General features: G+C 57.0%; 1 protein-coding gene across 1 annotated transcript; it reads right to left on the bottom strand.

Moving 5' to 3' along the window:
* Positions 1-3,399: 3,399 nt before the first annotated feature.
* On the bottom strand, positions 3,400-11,190 carry NKX2-2 (NK2 homeobox 2). Its single transcript, XM_071548115.1, has 3 exons — positions 11,111-11,190; positions 4,553-5,281; positions 3,400-4,161 (listed from the first exon to the last, which is right to left on the bottom strand). Exons 2-3 carry the CDS (start codon positions 4,806-4,808, stop codon positions 3,602-3,604), a joined length of 816 nt encoding a protein of 271 aa, XP_071404216.1. The 5' UTR covers positions 4,809-5,281; positions 11,111-11,190; the 3' UTR covers positions 3,400-3,601.
* Between the last annotated feature and the right edge of the window lie 3,297 nt (positions 11,191-14,487).

The following is a 14,487-nucleotide window of genomic DNA, read 5'->3' as shown; positions in this document are numbered from 1 at the left end:
GTTTTCCCCTTTTCCCCGTTACTTTTCCTCTTTTAACTTTTTATCTTTTTTTCTTTCTTGTTCATTTTCCTTTTTTTTAATGTTTTGTTATTTTTTCTTTTTCTTTTAAATTAATTTTTCTTGTTCCCTTTTGCCTTCATTTTTCTTCTTTTCTTTTTCGTTATTTCTTTTTCCCTTTTCCTCTCGTTTTCTTTTTTCTCTCTTCTTTTTCCTTTTTTTTCAAATGCCTTTTTTTCCTTTTTTGTTTTTCCTTTTTTTATTTTCTTTTTCCTTTTTTCTTTTTCCTTTTTTATTTTCTTTTTCCTTTTTTCTTTTTCCTTTTTTTCTTTTTCCTTTTTTCTTTTTCCTTTCTTCTCGTTACATCTTCCTTTTTTCTCTTTTCTTTTTTCTTTTTTTTCTTATTTTCCTTTTCTGCCCCATTTTTCTTTTTTCTTCTTTTTTCCTCCTTTTTGTTAATTTTCCCCCTTTTATTTTTCCTTCTCTCCCCCCCACCTTCTTCCCCTCCTTTTTCCTTTTTAATTTCGCCCTCCCCGTGTCTCTCTCCCTCCCTCCCTCCCTCGGCCGGCCCGCCTTGCACAACCAGGAGCTCGGACAAGAAAGGGCCGTTTCTCCGGGGGGCAGCGGGACGTGCCAGCCGGTACGGCCGGGCCGCGCCGGGAGGCGGCAGCTGCAGCCCGGCCCTCCCTCAATGCCGCCTTGTTCTGCCCCGGGCTCCGCGAGGCAGCGCGGCCGCTCAGCGCGGCTCCGCGGGCTCCTGCGGGGGGATGCGCCGGGGCTTGGGGGGGGGAATTTCCTGTGAAATGAGAGAGAAACTTGTCAGCGGGGAGCGGGAGAAGAGGAGAGTCTCTGTTGGCCTTCAAAGAGAGGAGAGAGGGAGGGAAGAGAGCGGAATTCTTTCTCCTTGCGTCCCCCCTTCTTTTTTTTTCTTTCCTTTTTTTTTTTCCAGAATAGATATAGCACGAATTTTTAATTCGCCTCCCTTTCACAGACAACAATGCTGGGTTTGAAAGCTGGGCACAATTTGGGTTTTGTGAGGGGTCCCCGGCCCAGCTGGCCATATGGAATACAACATGTAGAACATGCCGAACAATGAGCGCGAGTGACAGCCCGAACAAAACGCGGAGGACACTGCTCCCTGACTCCGCGCTCCGCATCAATGCCGTGCCCCAAAACCAGGCGTGGGGGGCAGGCGAAGGGAGGGAAGGCACAGCGAGGCCGGGCCCCCCTCCCGGACTGTCTCTCCCGTTTTTTCCCGGGTCCTTTGGCTCCTTTGGCTCCGGCTCGTTAATATGCACGCCTCTAACATGCTCACCTCCCTGCCTCCCCCATTGTGCTGCTCTCTGAAGTCTACTGTATATTGTGCAAAGATAGACTGGCCCGGCAGCATGGGAGATATAAGGCCACGGAGGTTAGGGCCACACAACTGGTTTGATAGACTCAACAGAGCCCGAGGGGAGTGGAAAAAAGAAAAAGAAAAGTGCGGGGGGAAAAGAAAGAAAAATAAAAAATGAATGGGAAATATATTAAAAGTGGAAAACAAAATTAAGAAGAAAAATAGTGATAATTTTCCTTCTCTCCGCTCCTGGCTCGCAGGCTGGGCTTGGAGAAGTGAAAACCAGCACTTGTCCGTGTGTCCCCCGTGGGTCCGGGACTCCAGAGGAGCCTCCCCCGCGCTGGGAAGCGGCTGCCCCGGGGAACGGCCGTGACTGCTCCGCCGGTGCTTGGAGACTGGGTGGGTTGGGAATGGGAGGCTGGAGAAGGGGGAACGGGAAAAGCGGGGAGGAAAAAATGGTGAGAAAAAGGGGAAAAACCAAGTGCGGCGCGGAGGCTGCTCGAGGGATCCGTGGCCGGCGGACGCTGCGCCGGGGCGGAGAATCGCGCAGGGAGCGGCGGGGCCGCAGTGCTGAGGGCCGGGATGCTACGGGATCCAGAGTGCTGCCAGGCCGGACTGCTGCGGGCCGGGATTTTGCAGGAGAGGGATGCTGCGGGGACGGTGCCGATCGTCGCTTTGGCGTTGAACTGCCCCGTCGCGGCCGAGCTCAGCCCCGCGGGACGGGACGGGCGCTGCCCCGGCCCCAAGGATCCGGACAAAAGCTTGTTTGGTTTTGTTTTCGCTTTTTAAAAGCATCTTTACCAGCCTAAAAGCCTCAGGGGAGGGCGGGGGATCCCAAAGCTCTGCCCTCACCCGCTTCGAGCCCGGGCTGCGCCTGCCCGGCCCCGGCCGGTCTCGGTCCCTGTTACGCTCCGGCCGAGCTGCCCAGCCCCGCCTCGCCCCGCTCTTCTCCCCTCTCCCCCTTCGCCGTTTTTTGGAGGGGTTCTCCCGGGGTTAACCCTTTCCCCCGCTCTGTCCGAGCCGCCGGCGCATCCCCGAGGGTTGACCCCGAAGTTTCCGCGCTCCCTCCCGTTCACAGTGCCCCCAACCCGAGGAGGGGCCGCCGAGGTGATGCTGGTACCCAAACCTCAGCAGCGCGGGGGGTGCACTGAAGTGTAGAAGGGCACAATCACAGAGATGAAATACGAAAATATAAATCCTTCCCGCTCCCGTTATTCGCCAGCGGCTAAAGCCGCCTGACCCCACAGAAAAACCGCTTTCCCCAGGAAAAATAAAAAGAACAAGAAAGAAAAAAAGAAAAATAAATTGAGTGGGTGGAGGGGGGTCCGTGGGGCCCTGCTCGATCGAGTCTCCCGTGGGGGCCCGGCAGGCCCCACGCAGGGCTGAGCCGGGGGATGCAGGGAGGCGGCCGCGATTGCAACGAGAAGTCGAACAAAATTGTTCCGTCCTTGTTATCCGTTCTTTCTCTATTATTTTTTTTCTTGAAACACAGATTAAAAGAAAAATAAAATCCGTATTAAATCTCCATGAGCTCGGGCTGGTGCACAACGAGCCGCGCTCCGGGCGGGGAGGGTTTCACCGGGTCTTTTTCCTCTGCTCGGGAATAGTTGAGACAAGCCGCAAACAGGAGAAAGCAGAATGACCGCCCCGGCTGCGGCTCTCGGCAGCGGCAATCACAACGAGGTGGAAAAACGGGCCCGTTAGCCGCTGTCGGGGCCGCAAACTGTGCTCGAAAGGGAGCGATGGAGCTGCCCGTCCTGGGGTGCCCCGCTCGGCGGCCACACCCCGGTTCCTCACAAAATCACAGGAGCAACGGGGGGGTTTTATTCTTTATTTTTTTTTTTAATTCTGACCGTGTCCCCCCCCTTCCTCTTTTATTTTAGTTGTAGGTAGACAGGACCACTCTGAATGGCGCAAAAAATTTCTGTAAACAATGACGCACAAAAAACACCTCCCCTCCCTTCCCCCCCGCCTCCCCCCGAAATGAAACCGAGCCCCCCCCAAAAAATGGAGGGGAAAAGAAACGGCAGAGGGAAAAAAACCATAATAATAATAATAATAGCAATAATAATAATAATAGCAATAATAATAATAATAATAGCGTTTCCCTCTCCATTCCTTCCCCCGCAGTTTCGATGTTTATTTTTGGAGCATCAGTCTGTCTCCTCCTCTCTCTGTCTTAATTTTTTTTGTTTTTTCCTCCTCCTTTTGGGTATGTGTGCGTGTGGGGGAAGCGTGTGCGGGTGTGCGCGCTCCCCGGCACAGCCTTCACCAAGTCCATTGCTGAGCCTGTACCAAATGGTGTGCTGTGGGGTACTGGGGGTTGCTGGTCGCGCTGTACTGGGCGTTGTATTGCATATGCTGTAGAGACTGGGCGCTATAGGCGGAGAAGGGGATTCCCGTCTGGAAAGTTGCGGCTGCCAAGTCCTGAGCTTTGAGCGTGTGGCAGGGCTTGCCGTCCCTGACTAAGACCGGCACGGCCACCCGCCGCGGGGAGGGAAGAGGAGTCACTTCCATACCTTTCTCGGCCCGGGCCCGCTTCATCTTGTAGCGATGGTTCTGGAACCAGATCTTCACCTGGGTGGGGGTGAGGCGGATCAGGCTGGCCAGGTGCTCCCGCTCGGGAGCCGACAGGTACCGCTGCTGCCGGAACCGCCGTTCCAGCTCGTAGGTCTGGGCCTTGGAGAAGAGCACCCTCCTCTTCCTCTTCTTCCCCGCGTCCCCGCCGCCCGCCGCTTCCTTCTCGTTGTCGGGCGACTCGTCTGCCGACGGTTCCGGTGACTTGGCGGAGGGGTCCTGGCCGCCTCCGCCCGCCGCCAGCCCGTGCACTGCGGAGAGTCCGCGCTTGTCAGGGTGGGGACGGGGCGGGAGGACCCTCCGCCGCCCCCCGCATCCCTCTGCCGCCCTCGCGAACCTCCCGGCCGTGGCGGGGATGGAGGCACCGGCCGGGGCTCGGCCAGCCGTGGAGAGAGGCAAATCCGCCCCCCATCTCCCCCTCATCATCCCCCATCGCCCCCCAACACCCGCCCCGCCGCCGGGGGCAGCTGGAAGTGGAGCTGCCCAGTCCGTCAGGGTGGCACCGGCCAAGGCGAGAGGCAACTCCCCATCTACCCCATAATCACTGCGCATCCACCCTGCATTCATCGCCCGTCACCTCCCAGGGCCCCCCGTGCCCTCCCCCGGCCCCCGGTCTTCGCTGCCCCGTCCCCCGCTACTCACAGGAGTACTGGATGCCCTCGGCGCTCGCCAGCCAGCGCGTGTAGGGATTATCGCTGTTATCATAGAAAGGGCTCTTCAAAGGCAGCGTCGGAACAGTGTCCAAGGGGGTTTGTCCCAAAACTCCCGCTTTCCTGGGCGGCTCGGGCGCCTCGCTCTCCTCCTCGCCGCCCTCCGCCGAGCCGTCCTCATCGTTGGTGTCGGGGAGGTCCAAAATGTCCTTCACCGAGAAGCCCGTCTTTGTGTTGGTTAGAGACATGATCCGGCCAAATTTCGGCTGGGAAAGTTGGAGCCGCAGCTTGGCCGAGCGTCACGGGTGGGCACGCACACGCGGAGCGGCGACAACGACACCGCGCAGGGACACGGGGAGCGCGGGCGGCACGCGTGGAGATGGGGAAAAAATAGAATAATACGGATTTACAGAAAAATAAGCGCAGGGGGTTGTGCGAGAGAAGCAGCCGCAGCGGTGGGTCTCTGCGGTGATGGTTGTTCTGCCACGGGGGAAAATTCCGAGAGCGGGAGCAGCAGCTGGCTTCGGGAATAGTTTGTAACTCCAGGGGAAAAGGGGGAAGAGACGCCAAAAAAAAAAAAAAAAGAGAAAAGAAAAAAAAAAGAAAAAAAAGATCACTTCTGGATCTTGTTCAGCCGCGCCGAACCCGCGCCTGCCGCTGGAAAATCCCGAGCCATTGCTGGAGCGAGGAGTCCATATAAGGCTGGTCCCCACACATGAACCTGCCGAGAGGAAGGAGAAAAAAACCTACATTAAACCCAGGAAAGGTTGGCCACGTGTGGGCGGGTCTTAGAAGTCAAGTGGATGAAGACAGTGTTTGCAGATGTGAAATTGCGGGTTTTGGGCGAGCTCCGAGCTTCCACCATTGGTGATGAGTGGTATAACGTGTCAGTTAATTACCGGCGTGGGGAGGGCCCTTCGCGCGGGTGTGTGCGCGTGTGGCAACGGGAGGGAGGGAGGGAAGGAGGGGGCGACTTCCCTTCTTTTTTTAAGGACAGTATTTACATACAAAGAGCTTCGCACCAGCCCGACACTTCGCGCACTCCAAAGTGTGCTTTCCTCCGACTGAGGAAAAAAAAATAATTCTGCTGGAGACTACTCCCACCCCCCCAACCCGCGCATCCTGCGCGCTCCGCACCCCCGCGGGCAGAGTTTCCGCGCGGGGACGCGCTCCCGGCCCCGCGCGGGACCGAGGCGGCTCAGATGGCAAGAGCCCAACTTATCTAACCCGCCTAGGTCAATATTTTGGTTGGGGCTTAAGGATGAGCGCTGGAAATTAAACAGCGAGTAATTGATTCTAGTTTGCTCCGAAATTAACCGAACTGGCAAAATGCGATCGTCAGGCGCGACCCGGGGAGATCCGAGAGGTGATTACTGGGGGGGTGTGTGTGTGTGTGTGTGTTTATTTGAGGAGGTCTCATTGATTTTGCCTCCTTCTTCCAGGGGAATAAATCCAGCCCGTTTTTAGATAATTCGATGGGTTGGAGCCCGATAGACTCTCATATACGACTGATTTTTTTTTCTTTGCTATATTTTGTCTTTGTTTTTCAGGACCTGGGTAAGGAAGGAGGGGGGCCAAGAAAGGATTTCTTCCCCAGGTGTCACACACACACACACCCGCACACGGCTCCGGCACCGCAGACCCCTCAGCGTGTCCGGCCGCGGGTCCCGGCGCCGCGGGGGTTCCCCCTGCCCGCCGCGAGGTGCAGGACCCTTCGCACCCTCCCCCAACTTCTATCTGTCTGCCACCAACTTTTATTTTCGTTTTCTTTCTTCTCCCTTTTTCTGCACCCGCCGAGGAACCTTGGCCGTGCGCATTCCCGCCGGGCACGGCCCGGACCGCCTTCCTTTTCCCTGTCTCCTTCCTTCCCTCTCCATCCCTTTCCCTATCTTTTTCCCTTTCCCTTGCCTTTCTTTTTCCCTTTCCCTGTCCCTTCCCCGAACGCCCCGCCGCTGGACCCCGGCCTGGGACGCGCCTGTGTACGCGGGGATGATGGAAATGTGCGGGGTGGATGGGGAGGATTTGTACAATCTGGGAAGGTGCTTCCCACCACCACTCTCGTTTCTGGGAAAGAAAAGTTGCCCGAGTTTCTCTTCCAGGGGGAAGGAGCCGTAACGCGGCTGGCGGTGCTGAGAAGACGATCCCTCAGTCATCCTTCTCTGCGCCCATCAATGGATTCGCACCTTCCCCTTCTCTCCCTCGTCGCTCCCCCCATCTTTCCTCCCCCAGCCCCCAGCCTGCCTCCCATAAAGTATGTGATGTGGCTGACAATGCCCAGGGATTTTTCTCCCCCTCTTTTTTTTTTTTTTTTTTTTTTTTTTTTTAAGCGAGCCCCTGCGCGCATCCTGGGTGGTCGGCCCCGCGCAAACACAAATACAACCCGACGGCTAAGCTGGGGACAATGTCCGCAATGTAGACAAATGTCCGGCTCCTGTTGGAACCCTTTGTCTCGGCGCAGTTTTTGCATTTATTTCAGTGGCGAAATAATACGTGATTGACGCCCTCTTTCAGCACGCCCTAACTGTTGGGAATAAATCTGAGGTTGTTCCTAGTTGTCATGGTATTCAACCGCACTCAATGGCTATCTCTTCATCCATTGCGGAGTCCTTCTCGATATCGAGGGAACCCCTTCGGGCGAGCCCCCGCTTCCCGCCTCCCCTTCCCAGCGCACAGGGCAAATACAGCCAATTCCCAGCAAATCTTGGGGGTACCGATGGGTTCATTCAGGGCCCCAGTTGGGACAGGATGGGGTTTAATTGCACCAAGGGGAAAAAAAGAGCAAGGATAACAGTGACAATCGCGATAGCGGCGGGACGGAGAATCCCGACAGAAGCAAAGCCTGGGAAGGGACGGGCAGAGCATCTCGGCGGCAGCGGGGGCCGCCCGGACTTTAAATAATGGCAATAATAATAACGATAATAATGATAAACATCTCCCCATCCAAACCCGAACAGACGCGCAAACGCCACGACACGGGCAGAGGGTCCCACAGACCCTTCGCGACGTGGGGCCCGAGCGTGGCGGGAGCGGGACACGCCCAGGGGAGGAGGCCGGACACAGCCCAAGGGGCTCGCGGCCCCCTCCCCACGAGCGAACATCGCTGTACACCGAGGGACGGTCCCGGGACACCGTGACGTCACCGGCGGGGGATGACGTAAGAGCCCTTCGACGTCAGGAGGGGTCGTGGGGCCGGGACTCAGCCCCGCACCACCCGCACCCGCAGCCACGCTGCGTGGGGGGGAAAGCCGACGGCGGCCCGACGGCTGTCGCGTTAGAGCCGGGGGGCTTCTGCCGCCACCCTTCATACCTTCCTCGCCCTCAGCACCCGCTGGGCGCGCACTCGCCGCTCCGCCCGCACTCCGCGCCCGCCCGGCTGCCCCACGCGTGGAGCGAGGGGTGGCAGGGCAGGAGGGGCCTGAGGCGGTTCGGGGGGGCCCTCCCGACGCTCTCCCTCGGGCAATCACCCCGACGGGGCTGTTTGCAACGGCCCACGAAGGGCCGTGGGGCGTGAATATGGGCTAAGTGGTGGCACAAGTGGCTCTGCCCACGGAGGCTGTTTCCCTGTTTGCGCTCACAGGTGGCTCCAACACCCGCCACTTTCCTCCCTGCCCCACGGGCTGCGTGGGGAGAGGCCTCCTCGCCCCACTGCCACGTGCGGGGCGTTAGCGGCATTAACGCTTAATTTAATAATTTTTAAGAGAGAGGAAGAGGCACTCGGTGGGGATGCGAGAGGGAAGAGGCCTCCCGAGGCGCTCTGCACTGCTGCCGTGCCCGGGTCACGCGTGGGCTCCGCGGCTGCGGATCCGCCAAGCGAGAAGCAAAGCGGGCAGTGCGGGGTCACCCAGCGGGGCTGGCCAGGCCACGAGCGGCCCGTGGGTTGCCTTTTTAAGCGGTTTCATCGCCTTTCTCTTCCCGTTCGCGGCCTGAGGGTCTCGCTCCTCGCACAGCGCCGGGTCTCCCGCTCTGCTTTTAGTCATTGACACCCCGACTGCAATTCCTTCTCTGCCAAGCGATACCCCCCACACGTATTATATATAATACAATATAATACGCAGTATTATAAAGCATAATATTATATAATGCATATACAAGCGGGTGTTCGGCGGGAGCCTGCCGCTCTCCCTCCCTTCTCTGCCGGCAGCGACTCTGCACCGCAGCTCCGGGAACAGCCGAGAAGTGGATCAGTGTATTGTTTGATGAGCCCAAAGGTGTGAGATAATGTTTTGCCTTCCCTCCGGCCCACAAACAAACAAACCGAGCAGTGCTGCACCTTTGCCGCTCGGCCCGGATTAGCGAAGCCCACACAAAGCCTTTGTTAGGGGACAGGTTGATTTTATCTCTTAGAAAGAGATCCACTTGGAGTGAATAGGGAAAGGGAAGAGCAGCCCAGGTCCCGATAATTGTTATGAGGAGCTTCACCTCGGGAGCACCCCTGTAAGTAACACCCTCTTTGTTTTAAAGTGTGGCGGGGGAAAGGAGAGCGGCGACGTTAAAGGGGACAGCTTTTCTTGGCGATAAAAAAACCGAAACAACAAAATAAAAATTAAAAAAACAGAGTAAAACGATTGCTGCAAAACAACCCCCCCGAGAGCTCCACTCGGAAGGGTTTAAATCGCATTTTCCAGCGCTGAAGCGGAGACGCTGCTGCTCAGCAGCGGCTCCGGCTCGGAGGGGACCGGCCACGCCAGGCCGTGGGAAAGGCGGCGGGCACGGAGCCCACGCCACGGGAATGCCTCCCACACTGGCAGCCCGGCCGGGGAGGGCGGGAGTGTAAAAAAATTGTATTTCCCCAAATCAAGGGGAATCAGAGCGCTCTGAATCCTCTGGTGCTTTCAGGAACTTAATTGTAACGGAGTTTCTGCGCGGTGAAATTCCTGTCTCTTTTCCTGGCTGGAAAAACGGCATTAACAGAGGCGTTAAGGATGGTTTTTGGGGAAAGGAAGAAAAAAAAAGGGAGGGGGGGACGGAAATGAAAAGGTGGAAGATCCACCCGCACGCAGAAAGGGAGCAGCGCCAGCCTTTTCTGTGGAAGCTCCAGGGAAAGTCCTCACCGCCCCCCAAAATCCCGGCGCTGGCCTGTCTTTCTCCAGCAGACAATTAATTCTTCTCCAGGACACAGGAATCTAAATGAGCTTCCCTATTCTCACGATTACTCTATCTCCTTCCCCCCGAAGCTTCAAAGGCGGAGAAATCCTTCCAATTCACCGATATTCCTTATAAATCTGTAGATGTGGATCTGCCCCGCAGCCAACCTCCCGAGGTGGCGAATTGTCATAGAAATTGGGATTTTCCCCCCTGCTCCCTGGGGGCTGGCGGGGTTATGGCAGAGCCGGAGGGCACATGTTAGGGCTTTGATAAATACACTTTAATGAGATTTTGGAAATTATTGCCCATAGTGATGGAGGCAGTGGGGTACGGCCGTGCGGGCGGGCACAAAGCCGGGAGCTCGCAGCCCCCGACCCACGTATTTGTCTCATTTAATTCCCTTTCTTCATCCCGGGGGGAGCTGTAAGCCTGGCCCGGGGCTCCCTTCCCCTTCCAGTCTATTATAAACCGGTTTATTTGCAGGACAAACGGGGGTGCCCCCCCTCGAAGCCCCCCGGCTCTGTCCGCCCCCGTCTCTAATGATTAAACGTGTCCCAACGAGATTAAGCTTTGTCAGAAATGGGTTTTTTCTCCTTGGGAAGGAAATCCCAACCCGTTCGCCCCCCGGCCACGGGAGTGCGGGGGATTTACTTTCTTATCTGAATTCACTTCCCACACTCTCAAGTCCAACACGGAGGGCTCAGCACCCAGGTAGTGGTGGGTGCGTGTCGCGAGTGGGGGGGCACAGACTCGCGGGAAGCCTGAGAGGAAGACTCTGGTGCCCTCACGCCCTGGGCAGGGTGTATGGGGTGTCATGGTCTGGGTGGGGAAGGGTCCACACGGTGGGCCTCGACTCAGATGGTCGGGGCCGAGTCAGGAGCACCCGCGTGGCGTGGGCAGAGAAGCGAAGGGGTGAAGCGGGAGGGCGCAGCGCCGAGGCCATTCCCGGTCATTCCCAGTCCTCTGGCGTACTCTGCCGTCACAGCCGAGAAGTGTTCCGCCGCCGGGGCAAGGGGGGAGCCCCCCGGGCGCCCTCCTCCCCGCGCTGCCCCCTCCCCGCGCCCACCCGTGGCCGTGGCCGTGTCGGTGCGCGCCGTCGGGGTCCGGGGAAGCGCCCCACTCAGCGCTCAGCATCACCTTCTACCTGCGCGGCCAGCGCACCATGGACCCCTTTGCAAAGCCCCTTCCCACCTGCTAGTCCCGACCCCCGGGTGACCCCCCTTCCCTTGGCGGCCCCCGGGGCTCACCTGGCCGGGGGCTCCAGGCTGGGGGTCCCCCCGCTCTATCCCGGGCGCACCTGGCGGGGGTCCCTCTATGGGGGGCTCTGCCCGCTCCCTCCCGGAGCTCACCTGGCCGGGGTCCCTGTGCGGGGTTGTCTCCCCGCTCCGCCCTCGGGGCTCACCTGGGCAAGGATTCTTATGCGGGAGGGTCCCCCCACCGCCCCCCGCGTCTCCCCGGGGCTCACCTGGCTGGGGGTCCCGAGGCGGGAGGTCCCTAGGCGGGGGGGTTCTGGCTGCCGCCCCCCGCCTCCCGCATTGTCTCCGCCGTGTGCCGGGGCCGCTCCTTGTCCCTCCGGCCTCACATCCCCCGCGCCGTTCGCTCCCCTCCCCGGCGGCTGGCGCGGGGCGGAACACCGGCCATATGCTGCGCGGCCATAAATTGGGAATAAGCGCAAACACGCCGGTTCCTGGGTGGCTCTTTTAAGGCTGAGCCGGCCCCTCTCTTCCCCCGGGGGGCAGAGCCGGCCCCCCGGCCCCCCTTCCCCAAAGGAGCCGCCGTGTGCGGCGCGGGGGCTCCCCCTCGCCCACCGCCCCGCTCTCACAGCCCCCGCCCGGGCCAGCGCGGCCGCTCCGCCGCCAGCTCGCCCTGCGTAAATCGCTCGGTAGCCAAGGCGCTGTAAAGCCAAACAGCCAGATGTGGCACGTTATTTATGTGTGAAAGCTCGTTTACATTAGATATGCTGATCCGAGCGCTGATAGCGGGGGTTTGCGGGAGATTAGAGCTGCGCTGCCAGAGCCGGCTCCAGCTGCAGACCCCTCCTCTGCCCCTCTTTGGGCCTTTTGGGCACTTTTTGGTTTAGAACATCAATTTTAATTTATTTTTTTTATTTTCCAGGAAGAAGAAGAAGAAGAGATGATGGAGTAGGGGACGAAGAGTGGTGCTGTCCAGCTTCCCTCAAGCCAGGAATGAAGAGTGGTCATAAATCCTTGGAAGGGACCCCCGAGGACTGTTGAGCCCAGCTCCTGGTTCTGCACAGGACAACCCCCAAAATCACACCATGTGCCTGAGAGCGCTGTCCAAACACTTCCTGAGCTTGGTGCTGTGGCCCCTTCCCAGCAGAACGTGGTTGCAAAAGGCTCCTGCCAAAGGTACGACCCTGCTGTGATTACAGTCCAGCTGGCCAGAAGGGCTACCTGGGCATCCCGCCTGGTAGCCCATCTCCCTCACAAAGGGAGCCCTTTCCCGTGTCTCTCCAGGATGATGCTCAAAATCTTGTTGAAGGGGCACCACTGGTGGCTGCAGGGGCCACAGAGAAGGTTACAGGGGGCCCTTATCCATCTCACCTCAGCTGGATCTTCTGCACCACCTGCCCAGTTTCTGAAAAGACCTTGGAGCCCTCTGTGAGAGTTGCAGGGCCCAGGACAGATATCTGTTAGTGAAATACCCCAGTCACAGGCAGCTCAAACAGAGCTGCTCACAGATAAAGTGATTGATCCTCACACCAATCAATAAAGATCTTGTTCCAGGCAATTAATAACTTCACCAAGCTTGTTTTGTTTGGATAAGGAAGTGCCCAGATTGCTGAATGAGGCAGTGAAATTGTGGGAATAAATAATCCTGTTGCCCACGTAAAAATACAAATTAAATAATTTTTATTTACATACATGTTTATTTATGTAAATACTCTTTATTTAAATACCTGTGAGGTCTTTGCTTTCACAACAAGAAATTCACTGCGCTTGTCCAGGATGTCTCACTCCATCCCCAGGGAAAGCTGCACAGAGGGATGGAAACTGGCACCTCGATAATTTTGATTATAAACCAGCTCCAGCTCCTGCCTCCCCACATCCAGGAAGGAGGAGTGTGGGAGAAAGGCAAGGGAGCAACAGCTCGATTTGGGGCAGCTGAGGGAGGGACCAAGGGGAGCAAACTGACCCGAGGGAAAATGAGGCTGGAGCAGCTGAGTGACCACGGCAGGGTCCAGGCCCTGCAGTGTCCCCTGGGACAGGGACAGGCTGTCTCTTGCTTTGTGCTGTAAATCACAAAGCTCCTATTTTATTAACAAACCATTTTAATTCAATATTTATTTTTTGAAGATGTTTTGGCATGTGTCCCATTATCCCCTAGAACTGCTGAAAACAAACCATTAGGCTCAAGGACAGAGAGTAAAGTGGATGATGTGGCCACATTTCCCTCAGTCTTCCAAATTAAGTCCTAAATCATCCTGTGTGGAATCTCTCAGAGATGTGGGTGTACAAGGTGGGAGGCCTGCACCCCAGTGTGGGGAGGATGGGATGGGCTTCACTTCATTACAGGATGATTATTTCCAAGTATCTGCAGTCACAGCTTTGACTTCTCCTGTGCAGAGTCTGCTGGCCCCTCTTTATGTGCCAGGCTTGGGAGGGGACTGGGAGCTCTGGGTTTGGGATGCTCAGGTAGGGCAAAACAGATCTGACATTTCTGACTGAAGGGTTATATTTGCACTTTCCATGTACAATCCTTTCACTAAAGTGAAGGAATTTGAAGTGACCAGAAGGACTTTCTGCCCTGGAAAGGAGGAGAGCTCAGGAAGGTGACGCTGGGACAGGCCAGGGATTGGGAAGAGCAGGAACTGTGATGTCTGGGCTGAGCTGTCCCTTGGTCCAGCCTGGTTTACAGAATGATTCCCAGTTCACCACCCCAGTCCCTGGGGAATGTGATGGATGCTGCTGGAGGAGATGGGAGCAGGATGAGGGGATGGTGGAGCACACCCACCCCCACTTTACAACCCCCTGCACCCTGTGTCAGGTGATGGGTGTGTTTTAGGAGCTGAGGGACCTTTGCTGCTGCAGAGCCCGGCGTGTGCACACCTGGGGTGACAGATGGCCCTGGGCTGTCCCCGGGCTGAGCACACAACACAATCTGCCACAGCAACGCCTGCTCACCGGGGCAGGACTCCCTCCTGCTCCCATTCCCAGAGCCTGCAAGAGGGGAGAGAAGGATGAAACCTGCAGAGAGGCCGACATGAATTGCCCCTTTCAGCCAAGTTTAATTTGGGAGTGGGCATCCACCCTTTGGTTTTAAAAGATATTATTTAATTTCATTTTATTTAATTTTATTCTATTTTTTTCTTGGGGACTGCAGTGGGAAGGAGCAGGACCAGGTGTTGGTGGTGGCTGGTGGGACACAGAGTCTGGTGCTGGGGCCTGATGGGGCACAGCAGCCCTAGGGCACGACTCCAACACTCCTACACCAGCCCTTGCCCAAGAGAGGCTGTGTGGGCTGGTGGGGAGCAGAGGGGCCCTGTGGCAGCAGAGCTTTGGGAACACCCTGGGGATGTTGCGGGTTTGTCCTGGTCTCACCTGCCTGGCAGAGCAGTGGACATTTTCTGGTGTTTCTAAGTGTAGATCCAAGTTCCTGGGGAAGCAGAGGGAGAGGAAGGGATGTTCCAGTGAGACCAATAACATTCTCACTCAGACTGATTTGCTTCTCCCCTTTTGCCCATCCTCTTCCCTGTCTCCACAGCCAGCCTTGGTCTTTCTGTCCTTACCCATGGCTTTGTATGGCATTTGCCATTGCTATGTTGGATTCAGAATCGCTGTGGAAGTCTCTCTGGATGGATTTAGCTCTCAGCATCCTGCC

Source organism: Pithys albifrons, chromosome 2 (genome assembly GCF_047495875.1).
Source record: "Pithys albifrons albifrons isolate INPA30051 chromosome 2, PitAlb_v1, whole genome shotgun sequence".
NCBI lineage: Eukaryota > Metazoa > Chordata > Aves > Passeriformes > Thamnophilidae > Pithys > Pithys albifrons.
This window is presented reverse-complemented; position numbering and strand designations above follow the sequence as displayed.

Bases quoted from the DNA above. Each gene is read 5' to 3' on its own strand.
- NKX2-2 (XM_071548115.1), bottom strand. From the start codon at position 4,808: ATGTCTCTAACCAACACAAAGACGGGCTTCTCGGTGAAGGACATTTTG. The intron at 4,162-4,552 runs GTGAGTAGCGGG...GACTCTCCGCAG, and splicing joins CGAGGGCATCCAGTACTCCT to TGCACGGGCTGGCGGCGGGC.